This window comes from Pseudorca crassidens, chromosome 9 (assembly GCF_039906515.1).
Source record: "Pseudorca crassidens isolate mPseCra1 chromosome 9, mPseCra1.hap1, whole genome shotgun sequence".
NCBI lineage: Eukaryota > Metazoa > Chordata > Mammalia > Artiodactyla > Delphinidae > Pseudorca > Pseudorca crassidens.
This window is the reverse complement of record NC_090304.1, coordinates 81,034,560-81,053,608: the sequence shown is the minus strand read 5'-3', so window position 1 is coordinate 81,053,608 and position 19,049 is coordinate 81,034,560. Positions and strand designations below refer to the sequence as shown.

Sequence of the window (19,049 nt, the reverse complement as noted above, 5' to 3'; positions counted from 1 at the left end):
TTGATGAGCCCTTTAGTCAGATGTGATTAACAAAATGTTTTGTCTTTGCCACACGAATCAAGTTTTTAAACATTAGGGTATTTCAGGGTCAGCTTCTGTTGCACACTGTTCAATTCCATGTCAGCTTTGTTGGACTGATAACATCTTCCAGAAACTTACCCTGTAAAATAATTTCAGAGAATTCTCACTCTTTGAGAATAATCAAAGTTCATACTTTAAGTAGCTTTCCCTGACAGTGTTTCTAAGAATGTTGGTTTTCCTATATTGTTTTCTAGAAAAAATACTAAATCTCCTGCTGTCTGGGAATGACTTTTCTTTCTGTCTTGCCTGTTACCTTCCTATATCTCTGAGCTATGTTGGCAGTGGGAAAAGCAGATATTTTTGTCATTAGGGTTGTCTTGTTTTCTGGGTGTGTTAAATTGGTATGATTGAAAAGATATCGCTCTTCAGCAGCCTAATCTATAATACTCTCTGTCATGCTGTTCAACATTGCCCTTCCCCATCTGCCACAGTTCCAAATGTTATTGTTTCATTTTTTTCACATCCTTTACATGTAAACAACATCACAACACAAAGAGACTATAGTAGAAGAGAATTATCAGAGAATTAATTAATTTAAATTATCTTAATGTGATAAAATACAGCATAGTTATCTTAGGGCAATCTTTATTTTCACTGATTTTAATTTTCTAAAACCTTAGACCAAAAATTATTTCCATTTTAATGTAATTTTATAATCACTTCTATAATTTACCTATAAAACACAAGTGGTCTTGAAGGAAAGAGTATAATTGCTCGCTGTTGTACAATAACAAGACAAATCCTTGTTCCTTAAAAGATCTAGTGAGGTGAGGAATAATAAATATCAATGTAGTACTTTGGGCATTACTACATTCCTGGTGACTGTTACTGGAAAATGTTCAAAAGGACTTTACGATACTCTTTTTTGATGGACTCAGCTTTTTAAAGAAGAATAATTTTGAGCTCAGAGATTTATCAATTGATTACTCTCCAAAAATATCATCTCCAAATTGTTACTCTGAGGAAGTTTGTTTATAAAACATTAACACTTTGGTTTGTGCAAAAGGGAATTATAATTAAAAATAAAAAGGTATGTAACTGGCAAACCACCAACTCCCTCCTTCTCAAACCTTTATAAACAGAAAGGTTTTGTATTACTACTGAGTTCTTAGAAAAATCTCTGCTAGAGAATTCTAAATAAATGTCTGACGTTTAATCAGCTTTGCTCTTGAGTTGCTTAAAAGCAGAGTGAGCACAGGGAATGGTTGTTTTTAGAGAGCTGTTAAAGGCTTTTGGAAGATTGGTGCTTGCCAGACCATGGACCAGGTGTTAACCAAAAATTCTTTAATGAAAACTGGCCTCCTGGCAGTCCCAGGAGAAATTTAGTTCATTGATTGCAAGCTTCAGTCCTCAGGAAACACTGAGGAAAAAAATGTTGAAAATGCTTTCATGCTGATTTTTAAACTTACCATTGTTAACAAAATCTAATTTTCACCTTTAGCAGTTCACAGGGTGAGACTCCAGCCCTGTGCTTTTTAAGTTAGGAGATAATTTATGCAAAATTATCTAATTAAATTCAGTTTAAACCTAATTGTGTATTTTAGGGTCTGTTCTACAAATTGACTTATTCATTTTAAAATTAGGGACTCCTGCCCTACTCTCCTTTATGTTCTCCATCTCTCCCTTGTTTCTTTTTCCCTCTTCAACAATACACTGCGTTATGTCTCGTCAATGAAGGTACTATTTTGCGTTCTAGGACACTTTTGTATAAGATGTCATTAGTTGAGGGAGAGTGCAAAGATTATTAGAGGTAGTTTAGTAATAATAATAATAGTGCATTAGGCAGTCACAGGCCTGAATCTTGATTAGTCTTGCTGAGCTTGCTATTCTAAATTAGACGGTTGCATAGGATGAGAACCTGGGGGATCTAGTCAGTCACCTGATTTCATATATTGCTGGATAGATCTGAGAGTAGATCCCAGCTATAGCAACAAACTCTCCTGCTTTAGTCCAGCATTGTTCTTCTCTTCTTTCTTGGTCACAGCTTTTTAAAGCGTAGTGTGGATTGACTCTGGTGAGCCTGGTAGTATAGGTTTTGATGGAAATAGTGCAGAAAAAGAGGCAGTTATTTTATAATTGATGTCTGAGCCAGATGGCAAGCAGGATCATTTCAATGGAACTCTTTCCGAAATAGTCCTTTAATGTTCATGCTAGATGTGTTCCCACAAACGTCAGGCACACCAGCTACATCAAAATTAAATTTCTTAGAAATAAAATATTTGGGTATTTTTCAACTTTATTTCTGATAAAGCTGCCTTTTATTTGTTATCTTACTTCAAAATGCCTTTCAGTGTTTAAGAACTCTGTATATGCATTATATGCAGTAACGATTCATCTACGTATGTATTTAACAGATCTAGTTTGAAAGTCTCCATATGCCCAGACTGGTGAGGCTCTGGGGTTACGTTGGTAAACAAGACATAGTCCTTTCCCTCAAGACATGTAATATTCTGCATATAATTTTTTTTACTTTCCTATGAAACTTTCAAAGAGATTATAAAGCATCTTTTAGTATCTTTTTTTTAATCCTTATACCTAACCAGCCTCAGAGAGAAGCCTCTACTTAAATTTAAAAAAAAAGCAAAACATAGAATACGTTGTGTCTACACTAAAGGATTTATTTACATTCCTCCACAATGTGTTCACAAATTGATAGGCTAAGTGGCCAGTTACATGCCAGGGGCACTTTTCTAGTTGATAAGAAAGTTTTTCATATATATGTTTGAACAACTTGTTGAAATATCCATTTGTGGGACTTCCCTGGTGACGCAGTGGTTAAGAATCTGCCTGCCAATGCAGGGGACACGGGTTTGAGCCCTGGCCTGGGAAGATCCCACATGCCACGGAGCAATTAAGCCCTTGTGCCGCAACTACTGAGCCTGTGCTCTAGAGCCCATGAGCCATAACTACTGAGCCCGCATGCCACAACTACTGAAGCCTGCGTGCCTAGAGCCAGTGCTCCGCAACAAGAGAAGCCACCGCAGTGAGAAACTCGTGCACCACAACGAAGAGAGCCCCTGTTCGCTGCAACTAGAGAAAGCCCGCACGCAGCAACGAAGACCCAATGCAGCAAAAAAATACATAAATTTAAACAAAATTTTAAAAAAAGAAATATCCATTTGTACTCTTATTTTAGATGACAGCAATGACAGCATACAACTATATGTACTACCATTGTTAGATGGGAAAATTGTCTGTTTAGCCCGCTGAAGATTTTGGATTTCAGGTTCCCTTGTCTCATCATTGCCTCACTCATGTCTGTTAGTCACAGTCAAACTATTGGCAGTTCTGTCTTCTTGAAAGAAAATTGTTGAGTTGTCATGTCATTTAGACCTGAAAAAAATCTTAAGTGTCATGTTAGCCCAGCCCCCTAAACCATTAGCTTAGGAAATAGAAGCCAGAAAGATGACATGGTGTGTCTGATGCTGCTCTTTGTTGTAGTGGGGAAAGTCACCAGAACTAGAACATGATGGAGCTGAATTCAAGACTCCACTCTTCCATATACCACCCTTCCATTCTTTTGACTTACAGCAAATCACTTTAACTTCTGTGTGTTGGTTTCATTACCTGTTAAGGTAATATAAAAAAATTAAATTTACAAGAAAAAAGCAGAATGAAAGCAATGATAATTACTGCAATGATATTTACTTTTTGTCAACTTATATTTACGATAGACTTACAAAATTGGATGCTTGTAAACTATATTGCACCCCACAAAAATTAAGTGGTCATATTGTGGTTGTTTAGCAACAGAAGTTGTACTGTTTGGTTTATATAACACTCAACCTACATTGTGGGCAAACATTGTTCCTATGATGTATGGTGTAATCATGAAACAGCCATTTTACAAATGAAATGTTATAATAAATCCCTTTGCAAGTTAGGCATTTCCTGACACAATGACCATTCTTTGCTTTTGGCTTTTAGCTGCGGTACATTGGGTTTGTGACTATCAGTCATGCTGCTGGCTCCTGGATGTCTTATGGAGACAGTGGGACAAATGAGTATTTCTGTACTGTTCCTCTGAATTTGTGTGAGGTGGCACAGTCTGCAGAGATATCATTATTTGTTCCTATGGAATCATTGATGAAATATTTTAACCCTTACTTCTAATAACTCAGCATTTAGCCTTTGGATCTTATGTTGTCATAGATAATATTATGATCTGAGAAGAAGAAATAAAAGTACTACCATTATTTGTGATTTCGTTTCTCCTTGCACATAATTTGTGACGATGATTACCAAACGCATCTATTAGGGCCAGGAATGATCCATGAAATGGGGGAAGTTAGATAAGGGGTCAAAGACACTAAGGTACGTAGCTCTTACCCTAGGTCACTGTGTATCAAAAATGATGCCCCAGAGAAGGTTTCAAGGTCAAAGACAGGAAAGTGAATCCAAGATAGATCATCAGTCAGGGAGGTAAGAAGAAAAATCAGATGTGAGGTATGGAGTCAAAGCAAGGCAGTGAAGGAGCCAGGGAAATCAAGAATAAGAAGCAGAAGAGTAGAAGGTATGAGGTGGTCAGTGGTTCTCATACCTTTGGGAGCATCAGAATCACCTGGAGGGCTTATTAAAACAGTAGTGCTGGGCTCCACCTCCAGCATTTCTGCTTCAGTAGGTCTGGGATGGGTCCTGATAATTTACATTTCTAACAAGCTCCCAGGTGATGAAGCTGGTCTGGGGACCACACTTTGAGAACAACAGTTGTTCTAGATGAATCCCAGAGTAAGTAATAGTGCCTGCAGTGACTCCATGAGCTCCCGGGATACTTGGTTGGGCGAGCTGAGTTTGCTTAAAGGTTTAGGGACAGAATAGACAAAACATTTTGGCTTTTTTCCTTTCATTTTAATTCGCTTTTTAAAAAACATCCAATGCATAACTCAAAGTTAGGAGGATGTGAACCTCCTTCTGTATTAAAATATAAAATAAGAACTTATATTCTTGCCATTTAAACATAAATCAAAATTATTCCCTCTCTATGAAAAATGACATACTTCATATTTTTATAGTTGAACAACTAGTACAGTGTTCTGGTTAAGAGTGTGTGTGCTGAAGATAGACTGTCTAGGGTCAGATACTGATTTCACCACCTGCTTTGTGCCCTGAGGTCATAAGTTTCTTAAACTCTCTGAGCCTCCTTTGTGAAGTGGGGATATTACTAATTGCATAGAGTTGTTGTGAAGATTAAATGAAATAATTTAAACAACTTATTGGAATGCCTGGCACACAGTTATTGCTCCATAAATGTCAGTTACTATTGGAACACCAAAGTAAATGCCTTCATTCAGGAATGTGACTTTGTATATAACACTTGGTAACTATCTCAGGTTTAACCTGATAGTTTGCTCTCTGTATCTATAATTCATTACAACTCTTCTGCTAAGAATAGTCCTGAATTTGGCATGAAGTTATAAATTATATATAAACAATGTGATTCAGAAGTCAAAGTGGATTACAGATAGCAAAGAATCTCAAATTGCCTCTAGCAAATTTCAGACTAAGAAGGAAAAATACCTTCTCTTACACAGAAGTTAAGAGCATTAGCTCTGGGACCAGAGCACCGTGACATGACTGCAGAGCCAGTGCTCTGATCTCCTAGTTGAGATGCAGGGAGTGGGGACATCAGCTCCTCCAGCCACCTTTGCTCTTCCTAAGACTGTCTCCCACACAAAGGCTAGCTGGGCAAGCACAACATATTAAACACTGAATTAGCCAAAAAAAAAAAAAAAACGTTGAAATTCTCATACATACCAGAACATTTGTAAAAGGGAGAGAAGCCTTCGCATTTCACATTCTGATTCCTTGTTCACTCTCCTCTTATTTTGGAAGCTTTAACAACCACCCTCCGCAACCCAACCTTTCAGTGGTTTCCACCAGCAATTTAGGCCTCCCTGACTAACCTCCTTGAATTATAGGCTTTGGAGTAAACTCTCTGCAGGAGGACGTAAATAGACTATGGCTGGAGTTCTGCTTACAGAGGGGCCTAAAAAGCCAAAATCTCAAGTGCAAAGAACTCTGGACATTGGGAGATAGGAAAAATGGGTCCACTGTATGGTGCAATTCTGAAGCAAACTACCTAGAGTTAGGTCAGATTTCATAGCTTAACAGCCTAGTCCCTACAAGACTGTACTTCAGTCACCCGCTGAAAATTGTGAGGTACCCAGGTTACCCATACTCTTTACCAACTGGCTATAAATTCAGGGTTGCTTATAAGCCCCTCGAGTTTGATAATTTGCTAGGACAACTTATAGAACTCAAGAAAGCACTATAGTTACAATTACAGTTTTACTATAAAGGGTACAAATCAGGACCAGCCAAATAAGGACACTTGTAGAGTGAGGACATGTCTCCCTCCTAGCACATCAGTGTGTTTCACGGACCAGGAAGCTTACCCAAGACTCAGTGACAAGAGTTTTTATAAGGGTTTCATTCTGTCGACGTGATTGATTGAATTGATGGCAACAGGCTAGGGCTCCAAGGCCTCTTACCTCCAGGGAGGTTGGGAAGTCAGGCTGATATCAGAGCTCAAAGCCACATGATTGGTCTTTCTATTATAGCCAGTCCCCATTCTTGAAACTATTTAAGGGCCCACAGAGAATCACCTCATTAGCATAAAATCAGGTATGGCCCCAGGGGCCTACCATGAATAACAAAGACACTTGCATCACTTGGGAAATTTTAAGGGTTTAGAAGTTCCCTTTTAGGAACCCAGGACAAAGATCAGACAAGTTATTTATTATACAGCATATGGAAAATAGAATTAGAATTGGAACTATTTTAAGTCACCAAAAATGAGGGCCAAAAAATTATGATTTTTATGATGGAGAAACAACCGGAAAATGTCATTTGATTATAAAATAAGTGGTCATTAAACATCATTAGATTCTTTTGTTTTTCACCCAGTTGTTCATTCATTCAACAATATTTATTATCTCCTGGGCTAATCATTGAAGATATACTGTTACATTGTCAATGAAAAAAAAAAATATTTGTACAGTTGACCCTTGAACAAAGTGAGGTTTAGGGGTGCCAATACCCCACACAGTCAAAAATCCACATATAACTTTTGACTTTCCCGAAACTTAACTACTAATAGTTTACTGTTGACCAGAAGACTTACTGTTAAATAAACAGTTGATTAACACATATTTTGTATGTCATATGTATTATATACTGTATTCTACAATAAAGTGAACTAGAAAAAAGAAAATGTTGTTAAGAAAATCATAAGGAAGAGAAAATACATTTATAGTACATATATGTATTTATTGAAGAAAATCCACGGACCCAGACAGTTCAAACCCGTGTTGCTCAAGGGTCAGCTGTATTACATGGAAAAGAGGAAGGATGAACTGTTTGAAATTATTTGCTCAATTTTAATTCCAATTGTAATGAGCCTGAGTTCTGAGATAATCATTAATTTTGCTTGTCAAAAATGATGTTAAGGGCTTCCCTGGTGGTGCAGTGATTGAGAGTCCGCCTGCCGATGCAGGGGACGCGGGTTCGTGCCCCGGTCCGGGAAGATCCCACATGGCCGCTGAGCCTGCGCGTCCGGAGCCTGTGCTCCGCAACGGGAGAGGCCACAGCAGTGAGAGGTGGTGTACCGCAAAAAAAAAAAAAAAAAAAAAAATGATGTTAAGAGAGCTCCCAAAGTACAAAATATTAGGCATCAAGTCTAGATTTATGAAGAATTTGGGGAGGTAGGGGATAACAGAAAAAATATGGATGTTGTTTGTTTAACCACAAGGCTGCCATTTGGCCTTATGTTTTTAAACAAAATCAAGAAGTGCTTTGAAATGTGATGTGTTTTAAACTGTTCTTTTTTTGCTTTCCTGTAATTGGAGCAACATACTAATTTCTACAAGTTGTGACTACTAACAGAGAGCAATCACCTCACAGACTTGTACCGAAGAGATGAAACCATCCAGGTGACAGGACACGGCCATGTGCAGAGTCCCCGCTTCCCAAACAGCTACCCCAGGAACCTGCTTCTGACCTGGCGGCTCCATTCCCAGGAGAAAACAAGGATACAGCTAGCCTTTGACAATCAGTTTGGATTAGAGGAAGCGGAAAATGACATCTGTAGGTAAGTGGGAAATAAAATCCATTTTAGGGTAAAATTTCAAAGTAGAACAAAAAGACAGATTTAAAACATCACATCAGACTTCTCTTCTGGGCCCTCCAGACCTATCCAAGATACTCGACTTCTTTTTCAAAAAGCCTTTATGTCAGTCCTAATGGACAAAATAAATTGGAGCTCAGACTGCCTCTGCAGAAAGCCTGGTAACCTGGCATGACTCACAGAAACTCACTCCTGCAATTGTCAGAGCCAGGCTGTGTGACTCCCAGAGAAGGGGGGAATCTGGGGGCTCCTATCTTGGCCAGGCCTAGAACAACCCACTTTGTGAGCAGGTAGATGCATCCAATATCCTGGCTCACCTGCGCCATGTCACAGGGCTCTGGTGCAAGCCTGCCAGGGCTTAAGGAGTGTATTCCCCTGCTGGGCTCCAGGAACTGACCCAGCACTGGGAGATGATGATGGCACGGACCCTGTCAGGTCCTTACCTGAAATCGTAATTTTAAGGCCTCAGATATGTGTAACAAGGAAGAGAAGGCCACCTCCCAGGATCAATGTGCTCCTCAGAGGTCTGTTTCTTCCTGTAGTTTCTGGGTCAGCAGAAGATGAAAGCTGCCCCTGATAATCTACTCCCTTCTTAACATGTTTATCAGAGAAAGCCCTGGCTGTTGTTCTCTGAATTGTCAGCTCACAGCATCTTATTCACTTAATTAGCATGTGTAAGATGCAGAGGATTTTCTTTTTCCTTTCTGTACTTTACTGCACGAACTTGTTCTGCATTGCCAATGAACTACTACTAAACTGCTAAATTCTTTCAGCAGGTTTATTTTACTTTGAATAATAAAAATCAGGTACTTCAAATTTGGCTGTCCTTTATTGAATGTCTATTATGCTGACAGCTCTTATTATGTTGCTGTTTTTTCAAGAATAACAGCAGTGACTGTTATTTTCTAGGACCATAGAGGGTAATGTATGCCAGAAAGCAGAGATGAATACATGCAGGAAGAGCCAGTTAATATTTACAAAGAGAATAGCTAGAGGAGACCTTGTGTCTTTTCAGCCTTGAAAGGGAGAACTCATTTTCTGTGCTCAAAAAAAAAGACCTTGGAAACAAATGAAAAGCTACTATTATGGGGATATATGTATACTTATAGCTGATTCACTTTGTTGTACAGCGGAAACTAACACAACATTGTAAAGCAATTATACTCCAATAAAGATATTAAAAAAAAAAAGATTATTAAAGGTGATGTCATTGAAGAGACACTGGTCTCCACTGCAGAGCAGGATTTTGATCTGGTAGTGATTGAGCCATTTTGGTGTCCTGACCTTAAAACTAGGAGAGGAAGTTAGGATGGTTTCTTTTCCAGACCCTTCATCAAATCAAGTTGCTCCTAAAAATTTATGGAGGGAGGTAGAGAAGTAAGAGGTAAAGGGGAGAGGAAGCAGGGAAAGAGGCAAATCAGAGACCTGCCTCAGGACCCTCCCTGAACCAAAATGGTGCTCTTTTGACTTCAGACCCAGAGTAAAAATTGTGCTGATGTCGTGTTTTTTTAAAAAACAAAAGTGACCTCTTGCATTATTAACAAAGTTTCAAGTATATTCTTGCTTTGTGCAATAAATATGATTCACATATATTGTATATAAAATGAAATGCAATTGATTTCCTCCCATTTGTTCCAAACCTCCTTGATGTTTACACTGTAATATTTTATTGCTTTAATAGCGATTCTTTCTTAGTGCTTTTCACTTTTCAACACCGTATATTAAGTAGTTAATTTACATAGCACCCAAGAGATATTCAGCTGGTAAAATTACATAAACCTTCTTATTTTGCTCATTAGGAAACTGAGGCAAAGGACATAAAGGCCTCACAAATCACTGTCAATGAAATTTAGTAACCATTTTATTATGCTCGCCGCCTCCTTAGATCACCCTGCCTGATCCAATGAGAGCTCTGAGGTGCGTGGGTAAGACCAGTAAAGTTGTATTGGATTTTCTTCATATTCAGACGTGTTGGTTCTCATGCTGATTCCTTTTGGCAGTCGTGACAGGAAAATATAAAATGGATATGAGACTTCTGCCACTGTTCACCTTGAATGCTCACCCTGAGTGCTTGTTTGCATTGTTGCTTTAGCATCTGAAGTCTTGAGGAGAGGTAGATTGGAGGAGTGAGATACTGATGCCCAGAACTGAAAGGCACAGAGTTCAGCTCTCAAGCAGAATGTTTTAAGATCTTGGGTGTCTGAAAATAGAATAAATGATCCCTAGAAGATGTCAGCTTTGTCACTGAAGTTTTCCTATTATGTGATGAAAAAGTGAGACGCTGTGAAGGGATTCTGAGGATCAAACGACTCTGTGGAATATCTAAAATGCCTCTCCTGTCTTCTTCAATCCCGGGATTCTGTGTTTCTCTGACTGGTGCCAGTGGTGAACCCATGGTCTTACCCTCATTTGCACATAGCCCAGATATTTCCAATATTGGCTACTGCACATCCTTCCTCAAAGTCATGTGTTTCCATTATGATAAATGTCATAGTTTATGATATCCTTCCAAAAGACAATTTCAAAAAAGAGAAAATAGTCTTTTATTTTACCATTTATTTTCTACAATGAGAGTGCTGATTTTATGTGCTGTATAGGTATAGATCATTTCCTTTCTTAAGGAAACACTGGATGTGGTAAATTAATTCAAAGTGGGAATTTGTTTAAAAACTTGATATAGTAAATATTTGGGTATATAATTAGAGCTACATATCCTAAAATATGACAATAGATTATACTTGTTAGTTTTTCCAGGAAAACCTTATGAGGCAGATGCTCAGAAAGTAGCCCATTTTGATTTTTGACGATTTAGGAAGAGTTATGGCTAAAAGTGTGTAAGGGTGTTTCCTCAGAATAGATTGTTGAAGTTTGAATTTGAGAAACCTAATCCAAAAACTAGTTTTCCTTCTAAAATATCTGTAGGTTATAATTTTCATTTCAGATGATAGGTCACGAGAAATCACATATGTTAGTTTCAATTTCTCAGTGAAAGTATGAATTTCAAAGTCTTCTTTAATCAAAGTTTATGTCAAATTGGTACTAGGTATGATTTTGTGGAAGTTGAAGATATATCTGAAACCAGCACTGTTATTAGAGGACGATGGTGTGGACACAAAGAAGTTCCTCCAAGGATAACATCAAGAACAAACCAGATTAAAATAACATTCAAGTCTGATGACTACTTTGTGGCTAAACCTGGATTCAAGATTTATTATTCTGTTGTGGTAAGTAGCTTAACTACCCTATGATTAAAAGCAGACACTGGTTACATGAAGTATAGAGATCGTTTTCTGTGATTAAATTAAATGGTGTGAAAGTGAATGAACTGTGTTAATTGTCTATGGTATGCTTTGTCCCTGCCTTGTGGCCAAAATGTTAAAGTCTTCTTTAGTGAGAAATGCCATTTTAGCTCTATTAAGTCAATGCTTGGGCCCATGTATTTTGAAAGAAAGCATATTGAATAGAAAAAGTAGAATAGTTTATGGTAAAGCATATACCATATTGCCTTTGATTCAACTGGAGCAAAATAAATATACAGCCAAATAGAAGGTAAGTGAGAATTGAACCTCTTGGTTTAAAAAATTGTCTACGTAACTCTAATCACAGAAGAGTCCCAATGATTTTAGTTTAAATTATGACTCAAATTTGGGAAGGGCCTATGTTATCATCATAGAGCCTCAGGGTTAGCAAGTATCTTAAAAATTGGAAGGTATAATTCAGGACCCAAGGTTTGATTTTTGTTTACTACACCCATGCTTATTTGTGGTCTCACCTCTACTTAAACACCTCAGCAGCCATTTCCAACTTTATATGGTTCTAACTATTAGAAGATCTTCAACCTCGTATTGCGGCATAATCTACCTTGTAGTTAAGTCTAGTTGTTGGGTCACACATGGTCGTGGGTCTTCTTTACTCAGTCATTCATTAGTAGAACAATATAAAGTTCCTTCTTATTGACAAATATTCTGATAGGTGTAGTAGATACAAAGGCAAGCAAGAAGACAGTGTTCTTGAACCTCCTGGAGCTGATAGTCTGGTGGAAATGACAATTAGAAGCCATAACAACTGAGAATGTTAATAAGACGGAAGTACTGGGTGTTACAGATGAAGCTCAGGGGGATATTGGGATAATTTTGCCTATACTTTACGTTTAGGATACATTAAATATCCCTGAATCCTTCAGTTGTTCATAGCATATTGCCTTTTGCTCTCCTGGCAACATCTTTAACTCTCATTCAGTTTATTGCTATCCCTTTTCAAAGTGTGGATGCCGAAACAGAACACAGTACTACAAATGGAGTCAATTTGGGTGGTTTTTTTTTCCTCTTATGAATTAAATTTAGAGTAGGAAAAATCTTGTTTTTTTTAATCTAATGTGGTTTCTTTTCTCTCTTTTTTTTTTTTTTTGCGTTATGATGAATGGTTAAACACAAAGTGAATTCTACATTAGAATACTATAAATGAAAAAATAACATGTGGTGATACTGGTTCCAGTTTTAATTTGAAAATAATCCATCAAGCATGATATACATTATTGCACACTCATGCAGTGCTGCTCAGCATTAAAGTGGAAGTGTGAACCTTTGGTTTCTACATTTCTTTGCTTTTAATGTGTTCAGTGATGCATCTGTTCTCAATTGTTCATGGACAAAGCAGGCTCAGCATGTTGGAATGGTGATGTGTCAGAATGGCTTAATGAAGGATCTTTTTTCCCCTTAACATATCAAGGCCTGTTAGTGCTCATGTGTATACTTTTTGTGAAGCTTTGGTTATGACTAAGTTAAATGGTCCATAAGTCAGTTAGAAACATCTTAACTCTAATACCATATCTTTAAGGCAAAATAACTCCTTTTTGTAGAAAAAGGCAGTGCAGGTGTGGATTTAGGGAAGAATGAATATTTTTGTTTGAGGTGCTTTGGGTTACAGTGCAGGCTCATCACTCATTTCCTAGCCAATGTTAAGTGGAATATTGGACAGCCTTTGTAGTATGGATGTAAACTGTTCAGCATGACTCCACTCACTTACTTATTCACCTCCACCAGTACATTCAATTGTGTTTTTAGAAATGATGGTAGTCAAAACTTTTTTGTTATACAGCCTCTTGGTCTGCATTCATTGCAAATAGTTCCAGGCTCTCTTTCCACTCCTAATTGGCTTCTGGCACTAAATATGATCAATTAGGGCCAAAGTGCTTTGGTGGCTGAATTCCAAGAGGTAGAGTGAGCTTAACCTTCAGGTGTATATAAACTCTAGATCTGTGTGGCTTTTTGATAAACTCTTGCATTTGATTCTTATTCAACGGGGATCATTTATGCCTTGACCAATGTTTTGGAAAGGTCATTTTATTCATGTTTAAATTTTTCTTGGAGAAACTTTAAAGCAGAGTTTATGAACTCAAATGCTACAGAGCCCAGACTTAAAATTCATAGTGAGCCAGATATAAAATTAAAGAGACACAGTGGGATTAAAAATGGCAAATCCTGATGTATATAAGTCAAATCATTATGCTGTACACCTTATACAGTGCCATATGTCAATTATATCTCATAAAACTGGAAAAAATGGCAAGCCTTCTTTAAGTGTATTTAAATAATGATTTTTTAAATGTTGTACAGGCCCACAAAGCCTGTAGAGTTTGGAGGCAGCTGTTTTGCAATCCCTCCTTTAAGGAATGGCAGGTGCTGGGGAAATTTGAGCAATAGTTTCCGAGCAATCACAGTGCTCTTAGAAAATGGCAAGTAGCTATTTGGATAGGTAAAGACCACCCCCCTTCTCATCTCTATCTTTCTATCTCTCAGCCTTCCATCAAACATTTCTCTTCTTCCTACCTTAGTGACTCTCCAGTTGTACGAGGGCCTCCCCTGAGGCTGTAAGGTATAGGTGCCCAGGACCATAAAAGCCCATTACACTGGAATCACATCTACATGGTTCATGCTTATGACGTTTTTGGAATACCAAGTCTAGTGTACATTTTTAGTCAATTTTTCACTCCAGCAAAGTGTGGGAGACTGACTAATGGTTAACATCCTGATCACTTATTTTTGGTTAGCAATTATTCTTATATTACAATTTTGTTTGGTGTGCTTGGAATTCAATTGTCTACCTTTTTTTTACAGCATCTATCACAGTCTTTCCTAGGGCAAGTCAGCACAGCCATAGGGGACCAGAGCTTTGCTGTAAAGCACACTTTGGATCAAAGGAAATTTCCCCAGTTACTAATGGTGTGATATAGAATGGGTCTCTTACCTTTTGGTTTTACATCCATAAAAAGGGGATAATAATTGGAGTTGGTGTGAGATTTTAAATTAATAGCAAATACTTATCATAGCACCTAGGATATAGTGGAAGTGCTCAATAAATAATGGTGATAATGATCCTACCTTTACCATCACAAATTGTGTGTGTGTGCGTGTGTATGTGTATATATATATATATGTATTCCCTCTAGATAAATGGTAATGAACTATTTGAGGGTAGGACAAACATCCTGTGTGTATTCCACACAGTGCCTTATACATGGCTAGACAGTGTGTTTGTTGAATTGACTCTTCCTGAGAAAATATGATTCAATTTCATATTTCAATTTTTTGCTCTCCTACTCAGCTTTCTTTCCTAATTTCACTCAGCTGAGGAAGATAGATACCATCAGAGGGCATAATGAAGCAGAATGGATAATGTTATCAAATTGTTATCAAGATGTGTTTTTCTAAATAAATTAAGCTCTCCCATCTCAAATCTAGTTTATTGGGCAATGAATGGATGGATTGGATTGTTAGGAATCTTTTTTGGAAGACCATTAAGTAGTTTATTGGAAAGGTGTCCAGTTACAAGGCTCCCAATGGATGGTGTGCAAAGAAGTCAGCAAGCCTGGGAATATGAATTTCAGCTCTGCTGCTCACTGGCTACAGGCTCAGTTTTCTCATCTGTAAGATGATGGTAACACTGAATGACACACAATTAACTAGTTGTAGGATTAAATTAGATAATTTTGTAAGCCACCCTGCCTGGAACTTAGTAAATTACTCAAATATCTGCTGCTCTTACTGTTATTATTATCACTGGCATAATAATTAATATATAATCAGGTGATAAATGAACTTGGCAGTCCTGTACAAACAGCCCAGCTGTCAGTGTGTGTGTGCATACACATATACACACACGTCTGACCATAATTCACCTCCTTCATCCAAGGTAGAAGCATTTTATTGTATATTGTGACAAACATTTAAAAAGCCTTTTACTTGTGTGTGTGTTTAATGGAAAATACATTTTTTAATTCAAAAATTACTTATAAATTTTTTATTGAAATATATTGATAAATGATTTACAATATTGTGTTAAAATAAAAAATTAAATTATTTGAAAGCTATTCCCAAACTTTTTTGTTTTACTAACAAACTCTAGTTTATTTCATAAGTTGAATTTACTAATACCCATTCTAAACACTTTCTAAAATAAAAAAGCAATTGTATCACCAATTTTTTAACTGTGTATCTCTGCAGTTTGAATTAACTTCAAGTGGCACAGTTAAGATTGCCATTGAGATTAAAACTCCACATGAATCATGGCTTTGCATTATAAATAATTTTTTTAAATAGAGGAAGAAAGGGAAGAGGATGGAAAAGAAGATAAGGATGCAAAGAGAAGGGAGGAATAAAACCAGTGAGTTAATAAATAAGATTCTCAGTTATAACAACTTTCACAGATTCTAATTTTGCTCACCTAAAACTTAACCAGTTGGTGAAACAAAAACAAAATAATGGTGGACAATTCATTATTATTCCCCTAAACTAATTCTCAAACAAAGCTAGAGAGTAAAGGACTTCATTCACTTTCTCTACAAAATGTGGAAATTCCATCTTTATTTGCATAGTCAGATAAAAATTGTTGAAGGTTTTGAATATCCATGGGTATTCTGACCACTTCAGCCAGGACTGTATATAGAGCCAAGGATAGTCAAGGTGAGGGTGGTAATCACAAAGCAGATTCTGTTTACCTCAGCTTCTACATTTTGGTATATCCTTCTGGAGGTTTGGTGATATGAGAGCTGTGGTATTATTTATTAAATGCCTACTGTGTGCTAGACCAAGCTCAGTCTAGGGTCCTGGAGATACAGCTATGAGGAGGATAGGCAGATCTCTGTCCTCATGATCTCATATGGTAGCAGAAGGAAGCAAACAATAAACATTTAAGTAAATAGGGAAGTAAGTACATACATACAAAGATAATTTTTTTGAAGTTCAATAAAAGCTAGAAAGAAGATAAAAGAGAACAGTGTGACGGAGAGTGACTGGAAAGGGATCCACTCCAATCAGAGAGTCAAGGAATATCTGTAGGTGTAAAATTTGAATTGATACCCAAAAAAGGAGCGGGAAACACCATGGGAAGCTATGGGAGAAGTGCTTTAAGGAAAAGAACAGCAAATGCTAAGCCCTGAAACAGAAAAGAGAAGACATCTTTGACAGTAATGACTCTTTTGGTGTCTTGGGATTCAGGCTACTGGAAGGAGGCAAACATAAGAGAGGGAAGTAGAAGAGTAGCTCATTGCTCTCTCAGCTAAGCATGAGAAAGAAGTTTTCTTATCCTCATCTCAGCCCATCTATTTTGGATGTTTCTCAAATCTTTCAGTACTTAGACCAGGTAAGGTAGCTAAAACCAGAGGGTGAGCTAGGGGCAGATACTAAGAGAGTGTCAACAAGATAACAAACAAAGTGTGGGGCAGAAAGAAAGCAAGGGGCATGGTCCAGGTCAGACAGGAGGATAGCATATGCATACTCCAAAAGCCCTAAGTAAATGTCATAGCAGTAGACTGCCAAGTTGGCAAGCCCAGGAGCTTCAATGGATATTGGTTGAAGCATTCATTCTTAAGGCCAGAGTCTCATTATTGCAGCATTTTATAGGCAAGGCTAGATAAGTGTTCTTATTTAAAACTTTACAAACGTTCTAAAATTTCACCGATTACAGAGATCATTTTGATGAACTAGGAGTCTCACTGGGAAGGTTAAGTGAATCAGTTATTTTAATCAGATTACCTTCCTAAAACCTGAATACATAATGAGAACTTTGATAGAGTTCTTGAGAGAGTAAAGAGCAAAATGTAATATAGTCCTAGAGCAAAGAATAATTTGACAAAGAATATGGCTAGGGTGCTTTCCTGGTGGCGCAGTGGTTGAGAGTCTGCCTGCCGATGCAGGGGACACGGGTTCGTGCCCCGGCCCGGGAAGATCCCACATGCGGTGGAGCGGCTGGGCCCGTGAGCCGTGGCCGCTGAGCCTGCGCGTCCGGAGCCTGTGCTCCGCAAGGGGAGAGGCCACAGCAGTGAGAGGCCCGCGTACCGGAAAAAAAAAGAATATGGTTAGGTCCAGAAGCAAATGATAGTGTTGAGGAGAATAAAGGGGAAGTGGGCTCTCGCAGGTGGGGGTGGGTAGCGGAGATGAGGAGGTAGGTAAAAATAGGATTAAGGGAGCAGGAGGCGACAAGACAGTGAGATGGAATGAAATCCCATGATAATATGTTCCCCTGTGGAATTCAGGGCATTTTTGCTAGTTATGTATTCGTTTTAATGCATTATTCAACAGACTTTTTACTGGACACCTATTATGTTTCATGCACTTTGATAAATACTGGATATAGAGTAGTGAACAAAACGAGACAAGGTTCCTGCCCTCATAGAACTTGCAATTTGGTAGGCACAGTCCTGATGATGATGATGATGATGATAAATATATTATAAAATAATAATAGTCATAAATAATAGCATCTAACCCTTTGGGTTATTGTGAGGATTAAATATATGGGGCAATGTATGTGAAGTGTTTAATTCAGCACACAGCATATTGTAAATAATCAATCTACTGCTATTAAACCATGTATTTTGCCTGAAGACTGGTTGTAAGAAAAATATAGAATCTTAGAGGTCCAGTGCCTAGGTCAACCCTCTTATTTTATAAGTGAGGCAGCAGACTCAGGTTGGGTAACTTTACCAGTGAAACAGTGAACACAGGTTGTGAGTTTGTCTGTGGTCACAGAGCTCACACATGTGTTATCCAATGAGATACGAAAGATGGGGACCCTCTCCAAAGAAAAATAAATATATCTAATTTTTGCATAAAATACCAGGGAAACCCACTGAATCTCATCTGTGATGTCCCTTAGATGCAGTTAAGAACCCCACACATATTGCCTCTGCATGTTCTCTGACTTTGGGAATGTTTTCTTCCATGTTGGCTAATCCTTTCCAATGTAAGCAATGTTTGAAATAGTACTTTACTACTGTAGTTAATTTTCCTCATAAAACCCATGTGCTAATCACATGAGCAGATGACTCCCCAGGTGCTGAGTAAACACATTTCCAACTTTGAGAGGGATGCTGTTTAATGGCACTTGGACAGTCCAGTATCCTGTTTATCTAGTATTACATTATATGGACTTGCCACAAGTAAACTTTTATCCTTGAGAACCAGAAAGACGCAGTGATATTAAATAACTGGGCCTCTTTATACACATACCACTTGCTCTCTATAACTGTGCTTTTTGATGTACTAATATTTTGGTAGATGAAGAAAGTGAGAAAGATGAAGAAGGAAAAAGCTATTCGACTATATTAGAAAGTGACTTGCGTATTAAAGATATGCCTAAAACAGCAGTATTTCTTTCTTAAAAAGCTATGGAGAAGTGAACCTCAGTAAAAAATATCTCTGCTTAATGTTCACTTATAAATTCAACAGATACTTCTGAGAACTTACTTTGGATAATAAAAAGAAAATGATATTCCTGTGACGGAGAAAGGCACACAATTATAAAGCACTGTGAATTACAGTGATGAAATGTGCATGGAATATTC

At 37.7% G+C, this 19,049-nt stretch overlaps 1 protein-coding gene across 2 annotated transcripts in view; it reads left to right on the top strand.

Annotated features, from left to right (window-relative positions):
* PDGFD (platelet derived growth factor D) overlaps positions 1-19,049 on the top strand; it is a 238,043-nt gene that overhangs the window by 153,744 nt on the left and 65,250 nt on the right. The window contains exons 2-3 of one of the 2 annotated variants that reach the window (XM_067750862.1): positions 7,984-8,170; positions 11,250-11,430. In XM_067750862.1, the coding sequence (XP_067606963.1) occupies positions 7,984-8,170; positions 11,250-11,430 (368 nt within the window). Of the gene's footprint in view, positions 1-7,965; positions 8,171-11,249; positions 11,431-19,049 lie in introns of both variants that reach the window. The other variant, XM_067750861.1, reaches the window with a different exon arrangement.